At 46.7% G+C, this 25,246-nt stretch overlaps 3 protein-coding genes across 6 annotated transcripts; all 3 read right to left on the reverse strand.

Annotated features, from left to right (window-relative positions):
- Positions 1-1,364: 1,364 nt before the first annotated feature.
- LOC111234112 (bcl-2/adenovirus E1B 19 kDa-interacting protein 2-like protein) lies at positions 1,365-7,890 on the reverse strand. Of its 4 annotated transcripts, none has more exons than XM_022762041.1 (10): positions 7,806-7,890; positions 4,899-4,979; positions 4,287-4,354; positions 3,909-4,154; positions 3,584-3,778; positions 3,038-3,140; positions 2,708-2,839; positions 2,427-2,513; positions 2,096-2,194; positions 1,365-1,782 (listed from the first exon to the last, which is right to left on the reverse strand). In XM_022762041.1, exons 2-10 carry the CDS (start codon positions 4,937-4,939, stop codon positions 1,758-1,760), a joined length of 996 nt encoding a protein of 331 aa, XP_022617762.1. In that variant the 5' UTR covers positions 4,940-4,979; positions 7,806-7,890; the 3' UTR covers positions 1,365-1,757. The 4 variants fall into 4 exon arrangements, with proteins under 4 accessions (XP_022617762.1, XP_022617759.1, XP_022617758.1 ...); XM_022762038.1 differs by lacking the exon at positions 7,806-7,890 and adding an exon at positions 7,528-7,749 and having other exon boundaries at positions 4,302-4,354; XM_022762037.1 differs by lacking the exon at positions 7,806-7,890 and adding an exon at positions 7,528-7,748.
- An 893-nt stretch (positions 7,891-8,783) lies between these two features.
- On the reverse strand, positions 8,784-13,452 carry LOC111234105 (exopolyphosphatase PRUNE1-like). The gene is made up of 9 exons (XM_022762028.1): positions 13,257-13,452; positions 12,243-12,350; positions 11,276-11,478; positions 10,928-11,112; positions 10,676-10,834; positions 10,409-10,500; positions 9,992-10,150; positions 9,800-9,890; positions 8,784-9,712 (listed from the first exon to the last, which is right to left on the reverse strand). The coding sequence occupies exons 1-9, from the start codon at positions 13,293-13,295 to the stop codon at positions 9,480-9,482; spliced, it is 1,269 nt and encodes a 422-aa protein (XP_022617749.1). The 5' UTR covers positions 13,296-13,452; the 3' UTR covers positions 8,784-9,479.
- A 971-nt stretch (positions 13,453-14,423) lies between these two features.
- Positions 14,424-24,993, reverse strand: LOC111234119 (unconventional myosin-Ie-like). Its single transcript, XM_022762049.1, has 27 exons — positions 24,765-24,993; positions 23,332-23,469; positions 22,855-22,944; positions 22,599-22,693; positions 22,269-22,356; positions 22,021-22,110; positions 21,799-21,930; positions 21,346-21,480; positions 21,134-21,266; positions 20,306-20,502; positions 20,103-20,183; positions 19,688-19,774; positions 19,436-19,522; positions 18,902-19,069; positions 18,737-18,822; positions 18,471-18,552; positions 18,159-18,364; positions 17,934-18,078; positions 17,632-17,746; positions 17,361-17,530; positions 17,118-17,263; positions 16,587-16,733; positions 16,309-16,466; positions 16,157-16,231; positions 15,887-16,076; positions 15,627-15,802; positions 14,424-15,322 (listed from the first exon to the last, which is right to left on the reverse strand). The coding sequence occupies exons 1-27, from the start codon at positions 24,765-24,767 to the stop codon at positions 15,246-15,248; spliced, it is 3,297 nt and encodes a 1,098-aa protein (XP_022617770.1). The 5' UTR covers positions 24,768-24,993; the 3' UTR covers positions 14,424-15,245.
- Positions 24,994-25,246: the final 253 nt, after the last annotated feature.

The raw sequence follows: 25,246 nt of genomic DNA on the forward strand, positions 1-25,246 counted from the left end.
CTCTGTTTCTGTGTCAGTAAACAGTCTGCGGTCAGTTTTATACCGGAGGGGGGGCAGCAGCGGGTCTCCCGGTGTCTCCTTACAGGCTCACCGGGCAGCACGTGCTCAGAGTGTGGACGCGCAGCACCGCCGGCGAATGGAGCTCTCTGATTGGTCAGCCGGCGATGGTTGGTCAAATGTTGCCAATAAGAGCGCGGAGAAGACGCGTGGACAGTTAGTGCCGCGGAGGGGGCGGGGCCTGTAGCTGGCGGGCCATAAATAAGAGACAGGATTTGAACAGGAGGGTCATCAGAGACAGAATAGACCTGGATCCACTGTCTCAACACACAAACAACAACAACAACAACAAGCAGTCAATCAGAGAAGAAGTCTCTGTGTGGCCCTTAGATTCACAACAACAAATGTGAACAATTTGACCCTCCGGCCCCCTGGTCCTGCCCCCGGTCCTGGCCCCTGGGTCCTGGCTCCTGGTCTTGGCCCCTGCTCCTGGTCCTGTCCACAGACTTGTTAACAACAGCTGAGAATGAAAGCAGCAGAGACAGTGGAGTGAAAGTAAAGGTTGTTAATCAGGACATGCCAACATCAGTAAGCTACTCCCTGGCTTCCTGTCTGTTAGCTGACCAGCTGACATCAGACTTCCTGTCTCTGAACCTGAGGAACTGTTGGAACCACAGGCTCCAGACAGGCTTCATCACCTACTGCAGTTTGTTCATCAGTCCATTCTTTACTCAGAGTTGAGAGTTCTGGATCAAACTAGTAAGTGGATCTTGACTGTTCAGTGAAATGGGGTCTGATTCATTCAGTTGAAATGATGCAGCAGCTCTGAAACATGAGTCACAGAGTAAATGAAACTCCACCTGAGGCACCTGAGCAGGTCCTGGGACCTCAGTGTTAGACCCAGCTGTGGGAGCAGACCGCCCCCTGCTGGACCGAGGAGGAGCTGACCGGACAGGATCAGATCTGGTGTTACAGTGACCCGAGTCCCTGAAGTCCTGAAAGAGGACTTTTTAAATGATAACATGAAATATTATAAACTATTAAAAACTATTTATGTCATGAATAATAATAACAATAATAATAATAATAATAATAATGATAAACAGAATATAATAACAGAGAATTAGATCAATAGATTTCTTCACCAGCAGACCGAGACAGAAACACACTACATGGTCTCAGTCTGATGAATGAATAGACTCTTTATAGACTAAAGAACAAGGTGTGATGATGATGATGATGATGATGATGATGATGATGATGATGATGATGATGATGATGATGATGATGATGGTCACTTTGGTGATGAAGAACAGAAAAACACAAACAGACAATCTGAGAAAAATTTTGTTCAAAAAGTTTGATCGATGCTTTTATTACAGGAGGATGATGGAGCAGGTGAAACAGCTGTTCACTGCTGATGCTGAAACAGAAAAACCTCCAACAAACACAGAGGTGAAGATGAAAGGAAAATACAGTCAGTCCACTTTTATACACTCACAGGGTCACACCTGAGTCACACCTGTAATACTTCCAGCAGGTGTGAATCAGCTGGTTGTGTTTACACTTGAACCTGAGTTTTACAGTTAAGAGCCACAGACAGTTTAACTTACCCCCCCAGTTCAAAGACAGAATAAATAAACCCAGAGTCTCTGTGTGTCTTCTGTACAGGCAGTAGGTCAGAGGTCAGCAGGCTGAGAGGCTGCTGATCTTTGACCTTTAGGATCCATCCAGTTTGTCGACGTCAGAGTCCGTCATCGTCATCTGTTCAGCTTCTCGTCGAACCTGCGGGACGATCAGAGAGTTACCATCAAACAGGAAACGTTCCCTCAGTCCTGACTCACTAAGGTATCGAACCTGTGAGGGGTCGTCAACGATGACGACCCCTCACAGGTTCGATACCTGGGTCTGTCAGTCAGGACTGAAGAGGCCTCTTGGATCAGGACCAGTTCAGTCCAGGAAGAGGAAATGGAGGAGGATCGACTCAGAGAGAGAGACAGGTCCAACAGGGTCCATCAGTAATTTAACAGAGTAGAACCCGACAGTAGAACAGAGACAGTAGAACCACAGTAGAGTCCAGTAGAGGTCAGGGTCTTACTGGCGTATGGTGTCTGGGATCTGCAGTCTGTCTGTGGGGATGAACTCAGAGAGCTGATGGAGACTCTGGACAAACCGAATCTTCCTGCTGAACTTCTCACTGTGGACACAGGTCAGAGGTCAGAGGTCAGCAACAGGAAGTCAGAGAGCTTGTGAAGCACGGTCACTGTGAGTCCCACAGAGTTAGTCATCAATCGTCAGTCATCGGTTTGTGGTCAGTTTAACTCTTCAGGTTCACCTGTCCATCAGCTGCAGCACAGCTACCTGCACTTTAACTGTAATGGACTGTTGTTATGGTTACCCAGATGAACAGGTAGATGTGTGTTGCTGACCTGATGAAAGGTTTGACCACAGTGATGAGAGCCTTGATGTACCAGGCAGGATGGACCACCAGCAGCCCCTTGAGGTCCTTCTTCAGCCTGGAGACACACAACGAGTTACACCTCTGTCGTCATGGAAACAACCTTATTTCCTTATTTCTTTAACATGATATAAAATGTTTAGTTTCTTCTGAAGTTTCACACGTTTAAAGAAACGACACAAACGTCAGACTCAGGAAACACCGTGATAGCTCCGCCCCTCAGAGCTGTCCTGGTGAGTGAACCCGTCGTACCTCCTGTCGATGGAGGTGTAGCACTGGTGGAGCCATTTGATGGCCGGCAGTTTGTTTCTGGGAGCCATGGCACACAGGTAGACCAGCACGTAGTTCTCAGAGACCATCAGGTCCAGAGTCCCCACAATGTACCTGCAGGTCCACAAACAACACTGTGTCACACCTGTGTCCAGGTGTTCATCAGTTCAACAACATCGTCAAACACATCTGACTGGAGTCTTCAGCTCCACTCAAACTCTCTTCATCATCATCCGCCGTGTCCTGAGAGTTCTGGTCCTTGTTCAGTCTGTGTCTCAGCAGCCAGACCACCAGTGTGACCTCGGGTCTCACCTGAACAGGTTGTCCATGACGTACTCGTAGTCCTCCACCGTGTTCTCCGGCAGGTAACAGGAAGTGAACAGGATGATGGCATTCATCCCGTCTCCGTAGTAACCTGACAACCAGAGAGACGCAGAGAAGAGTCACAGTTAAACACACATGTTACAGGTGTGTTACAGGTGTCGGCTGACACACACTTATATCAACTGACAGTCAAAGTAGAACTGAACCGACTTATTGATCTGACATCTGAGTAACTGAGTTGGTCATTGAAACCAAAGCTTGTTGAAGCTAATTAGCTTAGCATAGCATCAGTCGCTGCTGTCTCAGGTTTAATCGTTTTATTGATTTTGATATTAAAACACAGACAGAGCAGAACAGGTGCGTTAGATTCCTTTGAACTAAAGGAAAGAAAACACATTGTAAATTGTTTTATTTCTGGATGATGTCACACTGTTCCTGTAGTTACTGCTCTCTGCCTGTAGGGGGGTGGGAGGGGGGACTGTCCCTCCTGACCTCGCTGTCAGTTTCAGGTGAGTAGTATATTTGACCTCTGACCTCCGTGTGACAGGACCTGCAGGTACGGCTCCAGGACACTCATGTTGACCTGGTATTCCTGTCCCGAGATACAGAACCGCCTCCAGCGGCGCCCCCTGCTGTCCACCTGGTCCACTCCCATTAGACCCTCAGATGGCTCCGCAGGGTTTCTGACCACGCCCACAGTCCTGTCCCTCCCCATCCGGGGGAGGTCATCTGTCAGAGAGAGTTCAAAGGTCAGGAGTTAGTGCAGTAATCAGTGTTGGAGCAGCTGGTGAACTGGTTTCCAGTGCAGCCAAACAAACTCTGGTTGTTTAGACAAGAATGACCACAAGATGAGTCTCACCGTCCCACTCCAGCTCATGCGTGCTGTCCGGCAGAGTTCCTGTCTCACTGTCTGATGGCGTCTCCAGCGCCTCCAGGTTGATGTCCAGTGATGGTGTGTCGTCCGGCGTCGCTGACAGGGCGGCGGCAGAGAAACCATCATTGCTCTGGTCTCTGCCGCTCAGCGTCAGGCTGAGAGAAGGGGCCACCAGGCGCTTCTTAACCCCACCCCCAACTGTACCTGATAGGGCGAGGCTGGTGGGCGGAGCTAAGAGAGGAGGGGTCATGGCAAGAGAAGCAGAATGATGAGACAATAAACAATAATGTAATATTTAATACAAAATATCATTATTTAATACTGAAACCATGAAGAGGAGATTAATCAAAGTGTCGTGGTCACCTGGTCGCTGCTCACCTCCTGATGGGCTCGCTGCCTCCTCTGGACTCCCACAATCCTCTGGGAGAGGTCTGGACCGCCGTGAGCAGGAAAATGAAATAAAGAGATTAAAACAAAATATAGTCATATCTCCTGTCAATCAAAGCTGCTGCGAGTTTACAAACCAGCAGATGGAGGCTCCATCATCATCATCATCATCATCAGTGTCTGTAACAGCGAACAGGAGCTCTGGTTTCACTGTTCAAAGCCTCCAGCTACAGAAACAGAGCCTGTTGGTTTAAACCTGAGCTGCTGTTTGATGATGATGATGATGATGATGAAGATGACGAAGTGATGAGGATGATGATGATGAAGATGACAGTAACTAAGTACATTGACCTGAGTATTATTCTGTAAACTTCTGCCCTTTACTCCACTACATTTCTATGAAGGACTCTTACTGTGAAGCAGCTTTTAGTCAGAGAATGAATTTTCTTTTATTTTGAAAATGTGATAGACCGTACACCATGTTGATCACAGGAGAAAAGTCAGTCAGTCATCAGGTTCTGTAAATGTGGTTAAAACCAGAGGTCTGGCGTCTCTGAGAGGTCAAAGGTCAAACATCAATGCACAGACCTGGGGAAGCCGTCGTCCTGCCACTCCTCCCTCAGCTCCATGTCCTGGATGTTTGGGGGGTCCGAGGCCCCTACAGGAGCCCTGCAGGGACAAAAGAGACATAAGTCAAACCAACAACAACAACAACTGACAACAAAGAAGCAGATATGAAGAAAATCATTCAAGTCGTGATGTCATCAGTCAGATGTAAGAGTGCAGACAGGACGGTGAGTTCAAGGACAGTCAGGACTGGAACATTTTCCTCCTTCACAAACTGACAGTTGAACAAAGTCCTTTAAATGTGATGATGTCAGACTCCACCCTCTCACTGACGGGTTTTCTGATTGGACGAACTGTCTCCAAACCCAACAGACAGGTGGAGGTGTGTCGGGTCCAAATATTTGCTACTCGTGTTCAGACAAACCAAAGAAAAAACACCCAAACACGGAGTCTGGTCTGAACTGGTTCTGGACTCACTGACCTCAGATCTGTCTTCACCTTCACTCTGTCATCAACCGTAATATGAAGCTGTTAAGCTGCTGCAGCTCTGTGACCTGGACTGGATCTTACTGTGTCCGGACTGGATCTCTTACTGGACTGGATCAGACTTTGACCGGACTGGATCAGACTTTGACCGGACTGGATTTGATGGTAACTGGACTGGATCGGACTGTGACCGGACTGGACTGGATCTAACTGTGTCCGGACCGGACTGGAACTTTATGACTGTTTCATTGTGGAGGGACATCAGAGATGGTGACATCATCAGGAAGTGATGTCACACTGAATCAGATCAACATGTGGTTCAGGTCTAATTCACATCATGCAGTATCTTTGCCCCCCTTCAGCTCTGTGCCCCCCCCTTCCTCCTTCTCAACCACCATTAAAAATAACAAATAACCTTAGTGTTGGACCCAGACCTGGACTCAGTACAGACTGAAATTAAGGTCTGGACACAGAGTGATGCAAGAACCACATTAGTGAAGCTCACAAGAAAACTGAAGACACACACACACACACACACACCTGACTCTTTTCTGTCGTTTTAAGCTCCTGGTTTTCCTGTTGAAGAGACGTTGTGCGGTCAGGTGTTCTCACCTGTCAGGTGTGGGAAGTAGACTCGGTGTGGCATGCAGTTGATCCAGTGAGGAGCTCGATGTTCCAGTAAAATCTGAATCAGATCAAACCTGCCTGACTACTCTGATTCTGACTGTCCACAGAGACACACCTGAGCAGGTGAGGGGGCGGGGCTGTATTGTTCCTCTGTTTGTTGTTACTGAAGCAGAGCTGAGACGCTATCTGACACACCCACTCAGTTAGCCACACCCGTGTACCTGTGTGTTTGCTTAGGTCACAAGCGAAGGAGATCAGATGTGGAACAGAAAGTGGGACGTGGGGGTGGGGGGGGTCATGTTTCCAATGTGCTGCCTTCAGGGTCAGACAGGGAAAAAACAGAACTGAAACATCCAGGGAGTTCTGAGAGGCCTCTCTCAGGTGTCCTTACCTGTCCAGCAGGTTCCTGGGTTCTAGAGAGGGGTTCAGGGCTTAAGGAGGTTCTAGGATTCTTTAAAGAGTGCCTGAGGTGTGCTTGAGGCGGTCCAGGTGGAAGGGGTTGAGCAGGTCTTCAGGTTGTTCTCATTCTTCTTGAAGAGGAGGCTCGAGGTGTGACTGAGTGACGCTCATGGTTTCCTAAGGAGAGTCCTGCGAGGTTTCCAGAGGAGGTTCCAGGAGTTCTTAAGGGGGTTCCAAGACTCTGGAGACAGGCTCAGGGTTTGTTTAGACAGTTTCAGATGTACTTGAAGAGGATCCACAAGTCTTGAGAAGGGTCCAGGAGAGCTTCAAGGGGGCGCAGGGGTTCTTGAGGAGGTTCCAGGATTTCTGAGGAGTTCTTAAGGTGGTTTCATAAGGAGGCTCCAGGAGAGCTCGAGCAGATTCCTGGGGTTAAGAGGGGCTCTGGGTTCTTTACGAGGTTCATAGATTGTTTGAGGCTGTTCCAGGAAGACTTAGTGCTGAACTGTTCCCAGGTGTTTCCAGGTGTTTCCAGGTGTTGGGGTATGACTGCATGTCATCAGTGTCTGCAGAGGCAGCTGTGTGGAGTCTGATAAATTGTCCATGGGCAGTGAACTCACCAGATCTTATTTCTGCCGCAGGCACAGGACATATTAGCACCTACTAGCATAACACATCTCAAACCCAGGTGCATTGTGGGTAACGTAGGCACCAGGTTTAGACAAGAGAAGAGGATTGAGTGGAATAAAACAGACGATGTGTCTGACTCTGCATCATGTGACTGTCCATGTCACAGAGACTTCCTGTCTCAGAAACCTGATCTGGATCCAAGAGACAGAACAGAGACCAGGTCTGATGTGGGTCTGAACCTGGACCGGACTGAACCAAGAGACAGGAAGCAGTAAGGAAGTCAGCTGGAGTATGCTGACATCACTTCCTGCTAATAAACAAAACAAAACCAAAACACTGTGAGGACAGCAAATGCACCACAGCGACCCCTTCACTGACCACCTGGAAGAAAGAATGCCAGTATCGAAAATACAACTTCACCAAACTTCCTCTTTATGCTGGTACAGGAAACACACACACACACACACACACACACAGGATCTTAGTGTTTGAGTTTTAAATATTAACGTACCTGTCTTCTGCGTGCCCGTCAGTGTGTCCACTCATGATGTCACAGTGATGTCACAGCCTGTTCTGACCGACATGTATGACCTGCTGGACGCCGCTGTGTGTGAATGTGTGTGAGTGTGTGTGAGTGTGTATGTGTCAATGTCACAGCTTCCTCTCTCTCTCTCTGAGGGAGTTCCCACTCTGACTCTATGGGACTCGCTCGCCCTCTCTCTCTCGCTCTGCCCGACAGGTTCTGCTGCATTTCACAGCTGAGCCGCTGTTTGATTGGTCGATGCTCACCTGCTCTGTGCAGACAGGTGAGGTGGCTGATCAGCTTCCCTCTGACTTCATTAATGTCAGCCAATCACCTGCCAGGGCTTTTCAAAGCATGAGGAAGTTATGGGAGTCCTCAGGGACCTAGTGCCTGCTGCTGCTGCTGAGACAACAGTTTATCATGTTTTATCACAAGACACAGGTAAATCAGGAGGAGGAGACAGGAGGTAAATCAGGAGGAGGAGACAGGTAAATCAGGAGGAGGAGACAGGAGGTAAATCAGGAGGAGGAGACACAGGTAAATCAGGAGGAGGAGACAGGAGGTAAATCAGAAGGAGACAGGAGGTAAACCAGGAGGAGGAGACACAGGTAAATCAGGAGGAGGAGACAGGAGGTAAATCAGGAGGAGACACGTCATGATCTCATGTTAATATCTTTTTTAACATCTCAGAACTGTGAAGTCAAAATATTAAACTTAATTTTAGGATCAGATTAAAACATTTTCTGAGGTAAGAAACTTAAACAAAATAAAAGCCAGAGGAAAACAAAGGAAATGTTTTCACATTAGTCACTTTATTTCTGCAATTTCCTGTTTCTGCAAACTCATCGCTTCCTCCCTGTTTCACAATAAAAGCCTTTCCATGGTTCACAGTAAAGACCTCCTGCCCTTCATCTTATTGTGAAACTTCCGCAGAAAGTGTTGAGTTTCAAAAGAACTTTTAACATTGTGAAATTAAAGCAGTTTCTGACACGTTGAGATCAGACCATCACGTCACTTCACACACAGGGACAGGTGGACGGACAGAGACAGGGACAGGTGGACGGACAGAGACAGGGACAGGTGGAAGGACAGAGACAGGTGGAGGGACAGGGACAGGTGGAGGGACACCACCACCCACTCCTGGCAGGAAACCACTTTCAGCAGAGTGTGACACAGACAGACAGACAGAGAGACAGACAGACAGACAGAGAGACAGACAGAGCGACAGACGAGTGACATCATCATAAGTTTGTAAAAACCTTTATTAAACGAAAGGGAAGGAGGGGAAATTTCACTTGGATCGTCTCGTCTTTCTACAAACAGTCACTCATGTTTATCGTCTGCGGTTTGAACGTTGAAGCTGTTTTTATTTTTGTCATTTTTGTCATGACATGATCATGTGATTATTAACTGTCATGTGACCAACTCTGCTCTACACAACCACTGCAGCGTCTCCTTCATGTCTGTTTATGTTCAGAAAGCGACTGGGTTTGGTGTGAATGGTTCTGACTGAGACACGAGAGGAACACGTTATTACTTCTGATCCAAACACGTTCTGTGACGAGGTTTTTAATTGTTTTTATTTTCCAGGTTTTAACGTCTGTAAAATCAAACACTTTCATTCTGAAACATGTTTTTCTGTATTTGATCAGGAAACAGGAACAACATGTTTAACTCTTTATATTCCACAGCAACAAGTGACATCATTCTAAAAGTGACACATGGACACAAACCTCAGACAGGTTCTGTGGGTTCTGTTGGTTCTGTTGACGTCGTCCATGTTCGAAACATAAATCAACTTGTGATTGAAAAACAAACTTTCTGTGTCTCAGAGACAAACTCACTCACTCTTCTTCTTCTGTCCTCTCTGTGTCTCTGTGGGACCTTCATCATCCTCAGATCTGATGACTCCTCACAGGTGACAGGTGACAGGTCAGAGGTCAGTTCCCTCCTCTGTCAGCCATCTTGCTGACCTTCTCCACCAGGTCCTGGGCGCTGATGTGAGGCAGACCTTCGTCCAGAGGACAGCCCTCCACCAGACTGTTCATTGGGGTCGGAGGGACCCCAGACTCCTCCTCCTCCTCCACGTCTCCCAGGCGACCGTCTCCTTCCTGCTCCTTCAGGAAGTCTTTAACAATGGGGAGGACCTTCTTGCGAGACGCCAACACGTTTCCTACAGAACAGAGTTCATCAAACACAGCGTTATTTTCATTTCCTGCATCAATCACAATCTAAGACCTGGATCAGACCTGCAGCTTACCTTGCTGATAGGCTGTGACGTGAGGATGGGGGCTGCTGATTGGACAGAGGTTGAGGGCGGGGTTACGGGCCTGCTCCAGGTACTGGCTCACCTGCGGAGGGAGGACACCTAGACTGTTGTTGTCATGGTAACTCAAACACAAACAACATCACTGAGTACAAACTAAAGAGGATGTGTAGTATCAGTGTGTACCTGTTCCCTGCAGGTGGAGCTGTGGCTGAACACAGCGAGCTCTCTGATTGGCTCTTTGCTCTCAGTGAAGGAGATGGTCATCATCAGCAGCAAATCATATCCAAACTTCTGACAGAAACCTGAGAGCTCCGCCTCCAACTGCGCCCTCTGCAGGAACTCCTGACACACACACGCACGCACGCACACACACAGTCAGTGCGCTACACTACCCAGAATGCCTTTAGACCTAATCTTAAGAGGAGGTAGGCTGCAGCTCTGTCTCCACCTGCTGTCAGACTCACGTCACTGCAGTTGAGCTGAGGTCAGAGGTCACTGCTGATTGTGACAGGTGGACAGGAAGCAGGTACCACCGGCTCAGACCATGGAACTATGTAGTACCATGTAGTACAGTATGCAGTACAGTGTGTATTGACTGACCTCTAGTGTGATGTAGAGAACAGAGACGGCGAGATTCAAACTTCCTGAAACAGCTTTCATGTCCTTCAACAACATCTGTTCAGTGTTCAGACCTGAGGAAAAATACTGCGATAAATACTTTAAAATACTGCGTGTGATAAATACTACTCCACATCTCCTTAACGTTCTGCTCTCAGCTTCTCGTCTCTTTCACTCTTGTTGTTTCCGTCCTGTCCTACCTGTGCAGACTGACACTTGTCCTCAGGTACAGGTGACTCTGAAACTCACCTGACACGTCAAACTTGGCGTTCTGCAGCGCCTGGAAGAGAGCGCCCCTCGGTGGCAGAGCGGGGAAACGAGTCTCCAGCGCAGCAGCGTACTGACTGTCTTTAGGAGTCACCTTCCCTGCTGCAGGAGCCATGTTCACACAGTCTAACACCACCGCCGCTGCACACACACACACACACACACACAGAGAGTTACACACAGTTACACACACTGATCGGTCGTCAGTCTCTGACAGCAGCAGCAGCTGTTTACCGTAGAGCAGCTGAGCGAGCTGCTGGTCCAGGATCTGCGGAGCTTTCTGGACGATGCGTTCTGTTACCAAGGTGGCGCAGGATCCCACTGTCTCCACGGTAACAGGACAGGAGGGAGAGGGCTCTCTCTCCAACAGGTGATGGTCGATCACCTCCACCACCGCCCCCTCCAGGTCACTGTCTGCACTGCAGGAGAGAGAGACAGGTGTGCTCATCCACCCGACACCTACCTGAGGAACCAGCCTGAGGTATACATGGATAAGACTACCTGTGCAGGTTAGCATTCATACCCGTCAGGTGTTAAAGTTCACCTGTCATGTGTTAGTCTCTACCTGTCAGGTGTTTGTACCTGGCCAGGACGTTGTGGTCGACCAGCGTCAGCCGCAGGCGGCCGGCTCTCTGCAGGGCTCGCAGGTCCAGCTGGTCTCTGAAGAGCAGGAGGTCTGGAGACAGACCGGTCTGTCGCAGCAGGAACAGGTTGTCTGAGCGCAGCAGCAAGTCGGACTGATGGATGTTCAACAGAGGGAGAGCGAGCACGTCACTGAGCTCAGTCTGAGAGAGAGAGAGAGAGAGAGAGAGAGAGAGAGACAGAGAAAGAGAGAGAGAGAGAAAGAGAGAGAGACAGAGAGAGAGAGAGAACAGAGCAAAGAGTCTAGAGGAGAGACAGTGAGAAACAGAGAAGACAGCTAAATTGCTCTTTCTGCTAGCTGCTCTTTCGAGATGCAGAGAAGAGAGACAGAGACAGAGAAAGAGAGAGAGAGACAGAGAGAGAGACAGAGAAAGAGAGAGAGAGACAGAGAGAGAGAGACAGAGAGAGACAGAGAGAGAGAGACAACAGCATCATTAAGAATGATCCTGTTTATTTTTACAGCATCATTTATAAAATGAATGTGAGTGATTGACTGATTGGATCCATTATTTCTGTTAACAGTCTGTTTGATTATCAGCTCTACACATTAATTATTGATTGATTCCCTCTGACGTGTGTAGTGACGGTGGTTGTGATGTCACAGCTTCACCTCCAGGTCCTAAACGGGGTGTTTATCTACCTGAGAGTTCACCTGTCGTCCTCATTCACTCTCACTCCTCACTTCAACAGCACAGTCATGACAGGACTTCACTCTGACTGAATCAAACTCAACACTTCCTCCAGAACCTTCACATTAAAAGTCTTCCTGGCTTTTACTTTTAATGTTGACAAAAACAACAGGAAGTGTTTTCTATTGGCTTCTATTACAGACTCATCATCTGAAGCTTTTACACAATACAAACAAGTGATTCCAGGTGTCTCTGAGTTCAATGACCCCAGGTCTCACCTTGGACAGGAAGTAGGCGAAGGCCAGCGCGGACACCATGGAGTCCACATCACAGGACTCGTTCCCCAGAACAACATGGAACTGTGGTCCAGGCTGGTCTGTGTTCGCCTGGGGGAAGAAGACCAGGACACACCGCTCAGATTTTTGTTTTCTTTTTAAACATTGTAATATACCATGTCAGCAAGTCTATAACGATAACTCAGAGACAAACAGACAGATAAAACTAAATTAAACTGAATAAAATTACATTATATAACCATTAAATATTGTTAGTGAAGTGAGAAAATGTAAATAAAGGTATTTTCTTGCGGTTTTCCCTCATAACTCTAAGTTTTCAACATGTAATAAATTCTCCTGTTGATTGTTCAGAAACCAAAGACAAAGACAACACTGTCTCTGTCCAACAGTGCAGAGGGAGACTGACCGTCACCAAACATGTGATCTTTACATGAGGTGCAGTTATGTTCACTATTAAAACTTCTCCTGAGAAGCTTAGTGCGAGGTAAACTCCATTTACTGTGAACGTTGATGCAGTTTTTGTTAATAAGTGATTGTTCATGAGTTAATTATGAAGCACCACAGAAGAGCTCCAACCACAACACAACATCCACACACTGAAACTGATCCGTCTCTACAAGAAAACATTTATGTTTCTGTACATGAGCTCGTTCTTAAGTTTGTTACCTAACACACACACACATTTTTTTTTCGTTCAGCTGTGTTTACTTTCTCTGTACATTCGTAACTTTGTCCTGTATTTCACTGTGTTATAATAAACATGAATAAATGTCTAAGTGTATGTTTTCATTTACTATGTTATTGACTTGTTATAATGACCGGAAGTTTATTCTGAAAGGTGTAACTGACCGGAAGCCGTTCACTATAATGAAACAGCCCAAGTTGAAAAAATAATAGAGCTAACAGGCTAATGATGAGTAACGGTGTGTGTTTGTGTGTGTGTGTGTGTGTGTGTGTGTGTGTGTGTGTGTGTGTGTGTGTGTGTGTGTGTCTTACCTGCGCGGCGTGGCGGCAGCTCGACAGAAACTCCTCCATCTTTTGTTAGCTGTTAGCAGCTAACACTCCCGCTCTGACCGCTAGCTAACCCGCTAGCTGCTCCTCTAACCGGGGAACGGATCCGGTAAACGGTGCCAGCGGGCTTTTAGTCACACACGTTACCGTCAACCTGACCATATGACTGACTGTCGGCAATGTGGCGGGTAAAAGGTCATGGCGCCTTCACGTTCATGTTTAAACCTCGGAAATACAAGTGTTCACTGCAGCGGTTTTTGTTGGTGTACCAAAAAGAAAAAATAAGATGATTAAGATTTTAAAAACTTTATAATGACAATTATAATATTGTTATAATTTAGGGGAAATGAATATTTCAAGAATAAAGTGAAACTTTTGAGAACGAAGTGGCAAAGAGAAAACTGTATTTTGAGAAAAAAAAAACAATAAGATTTGATGTGTTTCCAAAACAGCAGTTTTAGTGATACAGTTCAATTTTGAAAACAAATTCAATTCAAAAATTTAATGCCTAATTTTATGAGAAAACAATCCCATTTTTGAAAACAATTTTATTTTACTAGATTCTAAGACTATCGATGAATACTATGTTAAAAGTAGTAATATTTTGAAAATAAAGTCACAATTGTCTAAGTTGTTTATTCATTCATCAACTCAGCAAGGGAAGCAGCCTTATTCTTAAAATGTTTACTCAAATTAGAACTTTTTTCTGAGGTATTACAACTTTAATCTCTCAATCTCATATTTTATTTCCTCCAGTCGCAACAATAAACAGTTTTACTTCCTAAAAACACTGATAGATGGGTCGTCTGCTGTATAATGGACCACGTACTCAAATGTAAAAAAAATTCCACATTTACATCAGCATTTGAAGGCAGCAAAACCCTCTGGAGAAATAGAACTCTGGGTAATGTAGTTCCCCATATTCCTTCTGTGTGTGCGTCTCATTTGAAATCACAATAAATGTGTTATTTTTATGACAAATTAAAAATGTTATTAAAACCGCAGTGGATTAATTTTCTATCTATCAATTAATCGATTTAGTTCTCTGACCTCATGGGCTGATAAAACTCTGGATCAACATTCTTTTTTACCTTGTTCTTTTTGTCACTCAGGTATTCAGACAGGTTGGTACTGAAATGTCAGTTTATTGGCTGTTCCAGGGTCAGCTGGATGATCCTCTGAGCTAATGCAACATTCATGTTCAGTTCATACAAACATCTATAAAACACCGACAACAGAAATCTCATAAAACAGTCGGACTCTGAACATCTCATCTGACCTGTGTTTGTACTCTGGAGAAATAAACCTACACAGTAAAACAGATACAGAAAATTATTTAAATGTAAAAATTGTTTAATCATTTATATATTCACTTTTTATTTTGGTTTTCAATCAAAAGGTAAAACTTGACAATTTTTAATTTTTCAGGAGTGACATTCAGAAGAATAAAAGTTTATATTTGAATATTTTTTAGTGATGTTTAGTCTTCACCTGCAGACAGTAAAACACCTTTTATCATGTCAGCAGAAAATGTAAATCATTAGGATGTTGTTCAACACATTCATACAGTGTCCTGTCATGACCACTTGAGCCTGTAGGGGGCGGTGACGGGACTTTACACTGATATTCTTGACATGTTTCCATGGTAACACTGATGTAGAATTTGATCGAACTACTACTGCTCAGAGATGATCAGAGACTGGAGTCACATGGGGACATTTAACCTGACAGTACACAGCGTTACGGGGACACAGTCCCAGAGTCGGCAGGTGAGAACACCTGACCCTGACCTTTGACCTCTGGGGACAATGTCCAACAGCTGTGACTCTCACTGAAACATATGTGTTTTGTTTATGAATGAAGTAATCAGCTGTTTCCTGTTGCGTTATAACCTCCTATATGTTGAAAGCTCCAGTGACCTCTGATCCTAGCTGCAGCAGCAGGTCAGTGACCTCTGACCCCTGGAGACGAGGTCTAGATCTTCTCCACGTAGTTTCCAGGGAACATCCCCTCTCTGCCCCGCAACCGGCCGAACCACCAACCAGACGGATCTGAGGACACAGAGATGAGCTGAGGACGAGGGACATATGAACATTCACAGCAGCAATACTAGTAGTATTACAGCACTAACATTAGTAGTACTAGTAGTAAAAGTATCAGTAGCAGAAGGAGTAGCAGTACTAGTAGTAACAGTAGCAACAGCAGTAACAGTTGTAGTACTAGTAGTAACAGTAGTAGTATCAGTAGTAGTAGTAGTACTAGTAGTAACAGTAGCAACAGCAGTAACAGTAGTAGCAGTAACAGTAGTAGTACTAGCAGTAACAGTAGTAGTATCAGTAGTAGTAGCAGTAGTACCTTCAGTGAGTATCTCGATGACATCATCAGCATTGAAGCTCAGCTCGTCAGTGTCCTGGGCGTCGTAGGCGTACAGAGCTCTGCACTGAGGAGACCGAGGCTTCGGTCTGGGGGCCGGTTTGGGTCGACCTGCTCCGGGGAGGGGCTTCACCTCCTTTGACCGCCGCCGCTGCAGCCTGCAGGCGACATGCAGGGATTAAATTACTGTGTATTTACAACAGTGTGTAGAACCAAGACACAGATCCTCCCAGCGGCCTCACCCTGCAGCGCCCTGCTCGGGGACGTCCATGAAGCCCATGTTGTGGTGTTGGGAGGGCCGGTTGTCGGGGCGACGTTGGCCCTGGATGCGGGGCAGACTGGGCTGCTCCATACTGGACTGCTGCCTCAGCATGGAGCTTCTGGAGGAGGTGGGGCCTCCTCTGGGAGCTCCGCCCCCTCTGGACTGTGGAGCTGAGGAAACAAAAAACAACATCTCAAACCAGCCTTCAGAGCAGCAGCTGACGTCCTGACGAGGTTTCTTTCAATGGTACCTGAGTGGTACTGGTTGCTGGGCGGAGCCTGGTTGCCCATGTAGCGGCTCTTTCGGTTGTCCCTCCTCGTTGGCCCTACGAATCAAACCGACAGGAAGTGAGGCGGAGCACACCGGAAGTTGCGATGGTGACAGAATCAAGTCAGAACTTACGTGAGTTCTTGGGCAGACCCGGTCCAATGGACACCTGCAGGACCTTCCCACTGGGCTTCAGAACCACCTCATCCCCTTGACCCACTTGGAACTGGATCTGCCTGGATCCTGCAGAGCTGAACGGACCCCATCCCCCCTTCTTCACCTTGAACTCCAGACTGGAGACAGACAGAGGGTCAGGGAGGTTCTGACTTAAACTTATTCAGTCAACAACAGACGAACATGCAACATCACATGAAGGAAATGACACGTGTGATTTTGTATCATGTGGCACTGACAGGTTGTTGAATTTGAGAGGAAGCTTCTTCTGAGTTTTGTCCTGATATCGTTTCACCAGGAGACTGAGGAACTCTGTCTTAAAGACGCTCTGAAGGACGCTGTCGTACTCCTCCTCATGGACGATGAAGAAGTCGTCCTGCAGGGTGCTGAGAGACAGACAGGTCAGAGAGAGAGAGAGACAGGTCAGAGAGTCAGACAGAGAGAGAGAGAGAGACAGACAAGATGAAACTGTTGTACTTCTAGTTCTGGTTCTGGTCTTAGTTCTACTTCTACTTTGGGTTCTGGTTCCAGTTTTAATTCTGGCCCTGGTTCTAGATTTAGTCACAGTCCTGGTTCTACTTACTACTAATGGTTCTAGTTTTAGTTCTCTGGTGATGATCCGTTTCCATTTTCTAGATCTATTTGTGGTTCTGATTCTGGCACTAGTTCTAGTTCAGATCCTTGTTCTAATCCTGGACTTCATCCAGACCATAGTTCTAATTCTGGTTCTAGTTCTTGTTCCAGTCTTAGTTCTGGTTCTGGTGGGGTACCTCAGGGAAACAGACTGGATCTTGTTGAGCTCGATCTTCCTCTTGAGAACCTCCTGGATCTGACCTTTATCTGGACCCTGTTTCACCTTCTCTCGACCAATCAGGTACAGGAACTTGGGGGTCAGGATGAGGTCTCGTTTCACCGTCTGCGTGACAACAGAACCAGACCCAGAGAGAGTTCAGTCAGGTGGTGTCTTCCAAAACCACGTTGACTCTGGTGAAACGTGGTCTCTGAGTTCTTACCCTGAATCTTCGGTCGTATTTCACCACGACGTCGGCGAAGTCGATCCGCTCTCGGCGGCCGACGAACTGTCTGATCTCCGGGTGGTTATCTGTCCCGATGTAGTCGCCCACAAAGTTCCTGTTGATGCTGTTTCTGCGGCGCTCCTTCTTGTTCAGCAGGACGTCCGACGCTGGAAGAAAACCACTTGTCACTTAGTGAAGAGGAAGACAACGTCCAAACACAAGCCAGATGAGGCGCTTCCTTATCGACACGTATGGACGGCGGCCTTACCTTCCTCCCTCATCTTCACGTACTTGCGGACGGCGATGTGTTTGCGCCACGCCTTCTGGATGACCCGAGCATAACCGTTGTACTTCCTCTCCCTCATCTCCTCCAGCAGGAAGAGCTACAGGGAGGAAAACAAGATGGACACGACAAAAATCAAGACAGAGACGCACATTTCAAGCTCAAGACCGGGACACGTCGGTCTGACCCAGGAGAGTTTTGAGGTTCTGGTTCAGGAACACTGAAGGAACTTTACTTTGAAACTTAAAGACGAGACAAAACCCTTCCTGTGTGTTAGTGTTTCGTACCGACTCTGGAGCTTTGATGAAGACTTTGGCCTTGCCCAGCTGGAACTGGTCCTGGTCCATGTGCACAGAGTTGAGGAGGTGCAGCACTCCCTGACGCTCCTCGCCTCTCCACCGAGGCCAGGTCTCTTTGGTCAGGATGGCGTACCTGCAGCACATGATCGAGACCATCAGCGTGTTTGACGCAGCAGCGCAGTGTACAGGGTGTTCTCACATTCGACCTCTGACCTCTGCAGGAACTTGTTGAAGACCCGTCTGTAGGCGTATCCGGCCCGGCGGACTCTGATGTTCTCTCGGAGGCCCAGGTACTCCACCTGGTGTCGGACCCGGTTCTCCTCCCAGTCCCGAGGACGTTTGGTTTCGTTGGGTTTGATGCAGCGGATGTAGTGAGGGGTGCACTTCATGAGGGTCTGGACCAGACTGTTGGCTTGTTTCTAAAAAGAGAGGGGGGGGCAGGTTTACCTGTTGGCATTGTTACCTGTTGTACCTTACAACAGTGTTGGGGACCAAGAACCGGCTCGGCTTCAGTCAGTCTCTCACCTTGATCTTGCTGCTGGCAGTGGACGGACGCCCTCTCTTCTCTGCCTCCAGGTTCTCAGGGAACAGAGCTCTGATGAACGGACTGACCACAAACACAACATAGACATGAGGTCATCATGAGGTTGTCATATGTGCGCACACACACACACACACACACACACACACACACACACACACACACACACACACACGGTTGAATGAATACATAGAAATGTCCTCATAAGACAGAAATGTCCTCACAGTGATGGTTTAATTCTCGTACTCACAATTCGCTGCTCTGCATCAGCTCAATGATGTCGTTAAACAACACATCTCTGTTCCTCTCACAGAAACCGCTGACATCATATGACACCTGGACAGGTAGACAGACAGGAGGACAGTTAATGTCTGTCTCACAGACAGGTGAACAGGTATACAGGTGTACTGAGTACCTTCCCGGCGTAGTGGTGGACGATGAATCCTCTGTTCCAGCTGCTGAAGTGCTCGTGTGATCCGATCTGTCCCTGAAGCTTCTGCAGCAGAGTCTGATCTGCTCCTTCACCTTTAGCGTGCATCGTAGCACAAACATCGTCCAGGATACTCATGACCCCAGGAGGATTCTGGGAGATAATCAGAGGGACAGAGGGTTAAATCACTCTCTGTCACCATCACAGTCAGCTGCTGAAGATGTCACACGTAAAGTTTCATTCACACAGAGTGAGAACGAACACTGAATGATAGACTCAGTTAAACACTGACTCAGTCTCAGCAGTTAGTCCTCAAGGAATAACAGAAATGAAAATAAATCACAAAGTAAAACACTGTTACCATGGTTACCATAGTTCCCATAGATTCAAAGTGTTGTGAACTTTACACAGTTTCAATATTCGCCACCACAGCTGCTCGACAAACAGTCTGGATGGTTTCAGATGAGACTCGACTGTTTTCATCAAATCTGAGTCCTGCTCTCTGATTGGCTGACTCACCAGCTTGGACTCGATGAGGTCACAGACCACCTTATTGTTGAAATACTCGATGGGCGTCCACTTGATCCCCTCCTGAACGTATTCCTCCTGCAGACACAGAAAACAGAGTCAGAGAGTCGGCTTCAGTTTCACCATCAGAGAGAAGAGACAGGGAGGAAATCTATAACCAATAAACAATAAACAACAAACACACTCTGAAAGAAGGTGGAACCTGATGATGTTAAGTGATGATGTGATGATGTCATAAGTCACCTGTTCTGCCTTCAGTGTGAGTTCGATAAAAATCTGCTGCAGCTTCTCGTTGACAAAGTTGATGCAGAACTGTTCGAAGCCGTTTTGCTGAAAGAAAGAAGCAGAAGTCTCTCAACAAATAATCAGATACAATCAATCAATATGTCAATCAAAGTGTCAATCCAACACAATAATCAAATGTGTCTCTACAGCAGTGAGGAGTCTTCTCAGACTTCATTCAGTTTCATCAAATTAAATGATCAACATGTGCGACAGGGAATCTCTAAAGAGAGAAACTTTTCAGGGGGAATGTTAACTACAATTCCCAAGATGCATCACAGCAGGAAACATCCAATCACATAGCTTAAAAGGTTCAGATTGAGACTCTAGGGAGCTGGAGGTGAACAACAGTATGGAACCACAAAGCTGTTAATACCTGGAAGATCTCGAAGCCGTAGATGTCGAGGACTCCAATGGTGAGCTCCTCCTGGTCCTTCTGCATGGCTTTATTTACACACTGACACACACACACACACACACACACACACACACACACACACAGAGGAAATAAGTCGTAGAATAAAAGACGAATCAAAGATGAAATGAGACGTGAACGGAGCAGAGTGGAGGTGAACTGACGTCGACGAGGAAGTCGAAGAGTCGGGTGTAGAGAGCTTTGGACAGGGCGTCTCTGGTGAAACAGGCCTGCTCCGTGTTCAGGGTGACGGAGATGGACTCGGTCTTCCCGCCCCACTTACTGTCCATGATCCTGCTGGTCAGTTTACTGCAGAGACTGTCCTGAGGGATCCCCAACAGGTAGGACGGGAAGGCCAGGACTGAGGGAGACAGAGACAGTTTGAGCATCAGCTACTCCACATCCTCCACACTCCAACTTCCTGGTAAAACAACAGACGTCTGTCGTCAGCAGGAAAATCTGTGCTGGTTTGTAAAACATAGTGGATCCACGAGACAGAACCGAGAACCTAGAACTATCCTCACAGGTTATCTGTAGTACAGTACGGTGTGTGAATGTCCAGAGTCAGTGTTATAATATAAGGACCATGTTGAGACAGTTTGAGCCTCATTAATGTCAAAAACACAACATGAAAATTTATTATTAATACTGATTCAACTCCTGTTTGTGACTGTTGGACTCTGTGGCTACAACTAGAGGCTTTTATTTTTATCCTGTATCCGTTCACATGTAGTCAGACTGTCCCAGTAACAGCTGCCGAATCAGCTGCGATCACTTCCTGTCTGCAGTGTATCATGATGTTTTACTGTGACACAGAAGGAAACTTAAAAACAGGAGGATTCTCTATGAAGTTCTGCAGCCTCTGTTTTATTCTGGAGGGACATCAGAGATAGTGACATCCTCACCAGACCAACATGTGGTCCAGGTGTGTGGGTTTTAAGAACACCTGACCCTGAGTCCAGCTCATAGTGTCCTGTGTGTCGGGGTCTTACAGTCCTGACTCTCCACCACAGCGTAGTTGTTCTCTTCTCTGAAGCTGATGTTTCCCAGGTGAAGAATTCCTGCCACCAGCTGAAGAACCGAGTCCTGATCCTCCACAGACAGACCCACGACGGACATCGCCCCCTGAGAGACAGACAGACGGACAGTTTAACAGACAGACAGGTGAACAGACAGGTAGGTGGACGGAGAGACAGGTACAGACCATAGTATCAGAGAACTCCTTCTTGTCGTTGACGTCTTCCACTGTGTAGGTTCCTGATTGGTTGAGGTAGTTGTAGTAGTCAGGGGTCGTGACCCCGAGGTTCTCCCTCTGCTCCGCAGTTGCACCCCCCAACAGCTGAGGACAAAGGTCACACAGAGGTCACAAAGACACCAGGGGGAGGACACTTATCGTTCAGACTCAGTTCCTCTGAAACAGATTCTGAACCAGTCAGGACAGAAACTACAGAAAACTACATTTCAGGCTCAGATGTAAATTATATAAATTAGATAAATGATGTAAATAGTATTTGTCGCAGGTTTGACTTTTTTAACTGTATCTTCATAGGGACTGTTAAGTAACCCTCAAACTGCTGCATGTTCCAGTCCTCCTCCAGTACCTGCTAGTACATGTTGCAGTACCTGGTAGTACATGTTGTAGTACATGTTGCAGTACCTGGTAGTAAATGTGGAAGTTTCTCTCTTCAGGATTCTGTGACACGACTCGACTTTTCTCCAACAGAAAGTTGGAGATTTTCCCTCCATCAGGAGCTCCTCCTCGACTGAACTGGATCTCAAAGTATTTCCCCTGACGGGAGAGACACGTCTGTGAGTCAGGTCTGTTTGTGTAATTATTAAATCTGTATTTATATTTATACATTTATACATTTATACTCACAAATCTGCTGGAGTTGTTGTTGCGGACGGTCTTGGCGTTGCCGAAGGCCTCCAGCAGAGGGTTGGACTGCAGGATGATGTCTTTAACATGCTGCACACACAGACACGTGGTCATCAGCAGCAGTAACCATGGTAACAGAAGTAATAACTGTAGTAATAACAGACTGGTACTGATCCAGTGAATCAGGACCCATAATTACCAGTACCATCAGCAGTACTCCGTGTACTCTATGTACTCTGTGTACTGACCTGTACTTTGTCTCCTCCTCCGGACACTTTGGACACGTAGCTCATGATGTATTTGGCTGCGACTGTTTTTCCAGCTCCGCTCTCACCACTGAGACGACAAAGATTCAAACAACAAAGATTCAAACAACAAAGACTCAAACAACAAAGACTCAAAGAGAATTAAAAGAAGGAAGAAGTAAATATTATACAGTATAATTCACTTTTCTTAATGATCAAACGGCAGTAAATGTAAACACACTTCTCTTTAAAGACTCATGTTTATTTATCGTGTCTCACACCTGTCTGCTGGACCTGGTAAATTCACAGGTAAACAGTTTAAACCCCGCCTACCTGATGATGACACACTGGTTCTCGCTGTCAATCATCATGTTCCTGTACATGTTGTCAGCCAGCGCGTAGATGTGAGGGGGGTTCTCATACTGGGCCTGTGGAGGGAGGGGGGTGTTAATGTTGTGTTAGCGTGTGTTAATGTGTTAATGTTGTGTGTTAACGTTGTGTTAACGTGTGTTAATGTGTTAATGTTGTGTGTTAACGTTGTGTTAATGTTGTGTATTAACGTTGTGTTAATGTTGTGCGTCTCTCTTACCGCCCCCTGGTACAGCTCCACCTCTCTCTCTGTGAAATATGGAAGCTGTTTAAACGGATTCACAGAGATCAGAACTGCACCGATGTAAGTCTGACAGACGCCGGTCAAGGAAACAACAAGACTCAGAACCAGAACCAGCAGGACTTGAGCAACTAGGACCAGGACTATATTAAAGCTGAAAACCCTACTTTAAGTTTGGGTCTGAGGTGAATGAACTCCATGAACTGTGAGTCCAGAACCAGGTCTCTGACTGACCCCCCTCATCATTATGTGGGTCTAGAACCAGGTCTGAGTTTAGAACCAGGTCTGAGTCTAGAACCAGGTCTGAGTCTAGAACCAGGTCTGAGTTTAGAACCAGGTCTGAGTCTAGAACCAGGTCTGAGTCTAGAACCAGGTCTGAGTCTAGAACCAGGTCTGAGTCTAGAACCAGGTCTGTGACGGACCCCCCTCATTCTGTGAGAGGATACAGGAGGATACAAAGATGTAGTCGTCCATGTATCTCTTCTTCAGGTTGTCTGTGATGGCGTCCTCGCTGATCTTGGACAGCAGCACCATGTCGTCCACGCCGCTCACCTTCACATTCTGAGCCTGCCAATGGTATCGCTCCTTACTGCCCTAGGGGAGGAGAAGGGGGAGGAGGAGGGGGGACAGAGTCAGACCTGGTCTAACAGTTACAGTCAGTGTTTGTTCAGCAGGAGGAAGAAACAGCTGGAGGTCAACACTTCACTGTGTGTGTGTGTGTGTGTGTGTTTTATCAGATGTGGTGTTTGGTTGGACTGCTGCCCCCCCCCTCCTGAATTTCCAGCATTCCTCTGTCTTGTGGGATCATGTTGAGGATGAGTGAGTGGCGACGCCCAGACACGTTCCCCTTGACACACCAAGCTGCAGGACGCTGCACGCCACAGGGTGGGGGTGTGTGTGTGTGTGTGTGTGTGTGTGTGCTGCAGACTTTTTTTACTCAGAAGAAACAGGAACATTCACAGTTTGAAGTTGCAGATGATCAATAAATAATGAATCTATTAACTGATCAACACAAAACAAACAGCTGATTACTGATCGATCGTGTGTGGGGGAGGGGCGACCTCTGCTTTTCTCTTATGTGACGTTAAACTGAAGACGGGACGACACCACCGGCAACAGGCGACCAAGAAAACAGTCAGACAGGAGGACGCCCCACCTCTTCAGGCCCCTGGAGTAACAGGGTGTAGTGTGGCCCCTGTGGCCCCCCCACTCCAGAAGATTAAATAAACACAGCTTCATTAAGAGGATGCAGCAGGTGAAGCGCAGGACACACTGACCTGCAGTCAGCCTGGAGGTTGTGGGGCCCCTGGTGATCTGGGGCCCCCCTGTGTAACACCCCAACCTGTGCTCAGGTGTGAACAGTGTTTCTACACAGACTGATGATTTAAAATTTCAATTATTCATCACTTTCCGTACTCCCCTCTCAGGGCGCCGGGGCCACAGGATGAACATCTGACAGAGGTCAAACTGGCGTGTTTCCATGGTAACAGGAGGGAAAATGTCTGTTTTAAAAAAATCCAGCTGTGTCTGATTTATTTATTTTATTCAGAATTTTTTCATTCATTCAATTATATATTTTTCTATTTTTTAATTCACACATTTCATTTAGTTTTTATTTTATATTTGATGAATTTATTTCTAATAATTTATCAGCTGATTCTTTCTTTTCTACAGGAACAAGAATTTTATCTTTTATTGGTTTTTCCTCAGACTTTTTTTCTTGTTTCTGATTAAAAACTTTGTGATTAAATTTAAACAAACAGCAGCACAGATCTGATCCAGGACCAGGACCAGGACCAGGACCAGGACCAGGATCAGGACCAGGATCAGGACCAGGATCAGGATCAGTTTTTAGTTGGAAAGTTTGAAGTCAGACTGAGTGAACTCACCATGTCTGCTCCTCTCGCCCTGACTTCCTGCTTCAGGGAAATGTTGAGAAATCTTGAGTGTTGGTCTCAGGTGGATCCAGGTGAACTCACTCTGAACCGGGATCAGTGGAGTCCGGATCAGACGGGTTCAGTTCAGTGGACTCAGACTGATTCTGTAGATCTGAACATTTTCCTCTCACTGTCTTTCTTGTCTGTTTTTCTTCCTTCTGTCTTCAGCCACTCAACTCTCTGCAGGTGTGGGCAGGTAAAGCCCCACCTCCTCTGCCTGCAACTGGAACTCTGGGTAATGAAGTGAGGAGCAGCTGAAGCTCTGCTGCCCCCTGGTGTGAGACACAGGATCACAGCAGGTTTTTACTTTTAAAACACCTGTTCATAAAAACTTTACTTCACGTGTCAGAATTATGTTTTCATGTTGTTTTAAAGTAAAAACTTTATTAAAATATAAATGTACAGATGTTACTCAGATACACAAGAACTGATGG

Source organism: Seriola dumerili, unplaced genomic scaffold, assembly GCF_002260705.1.
Source record: "Seriola dumerili isolate Sdu_G_001 unplaced genomic scaffold, Sdu_1.0 BDQW01000435.1, whole genome shotgun sequence".
Lineage (NCBI taxonomy): Eukaryota > Metazoa > Chordata > Actinopteri > Carangiformes > Carangidae > Seriola > Seriola dumerili.

Bases quoted from the DNA above. Each gene is read 5' to 3' on its own strand.
- LOC111234112 (XM_022762037.1), bottom strand. From the start codon at position 7,562: ATGAGTGGACACACTGACGGGCACGCAGAAGACAG. The intron at 3,779-3,908 runs GTGAGACTCATC...TCTCTCTGACAG, and splicing joins GCATGAGCTGGAGTGGGACG to ATGACCTCCCCCGGATGGGG. The intron at 2,195-2,426 runs GTCAGCAACACA...CTGTGTCCACAG, and splicing joins GTGGTCAAACCTTTCATCAG to TGAGAAGTTCAGCAGGAAGA.
- LOC111234105 (XM_022762028.1), bottom strand. From the start codon at position 13,295: ATGGAGGAGTTTCTGTCGAGCTGCCGCCACGCCGCGCAG. The intron at 11,113-11,275 runs GTACAAACACCT...TCTCTCCTGCAG, and splicing joins GACCACAACGTCCTGGCCAG to TGCAGACAGTGACCTGGAGG. The intron at 9,891-9,991 runs GTACACACTGAT...CTCCCTCCGCAG, and splicing joins GCTCCACCTGCAGGGAACAG to GTGAGCCAGTACCTGGAGCA.
- LOC111234119 (XM_022762049.1), bottom strand. The intron at 17,531-17,631 runs GTAAGGCCGCCG...GTTTTCTTCCAG, and splicing joins CGTGAAGATGAGGGAGGAAG to CGTCGGACGTCCTGCTGAAC. The intron at 15,803-15,886 runs GTGAGGCCGCTG...TGTCGCCTGCAG, and splicing joins CCCGAGCAGGGCGCTGCAGG to GCTGCAGCGGCGGCGGTCAA.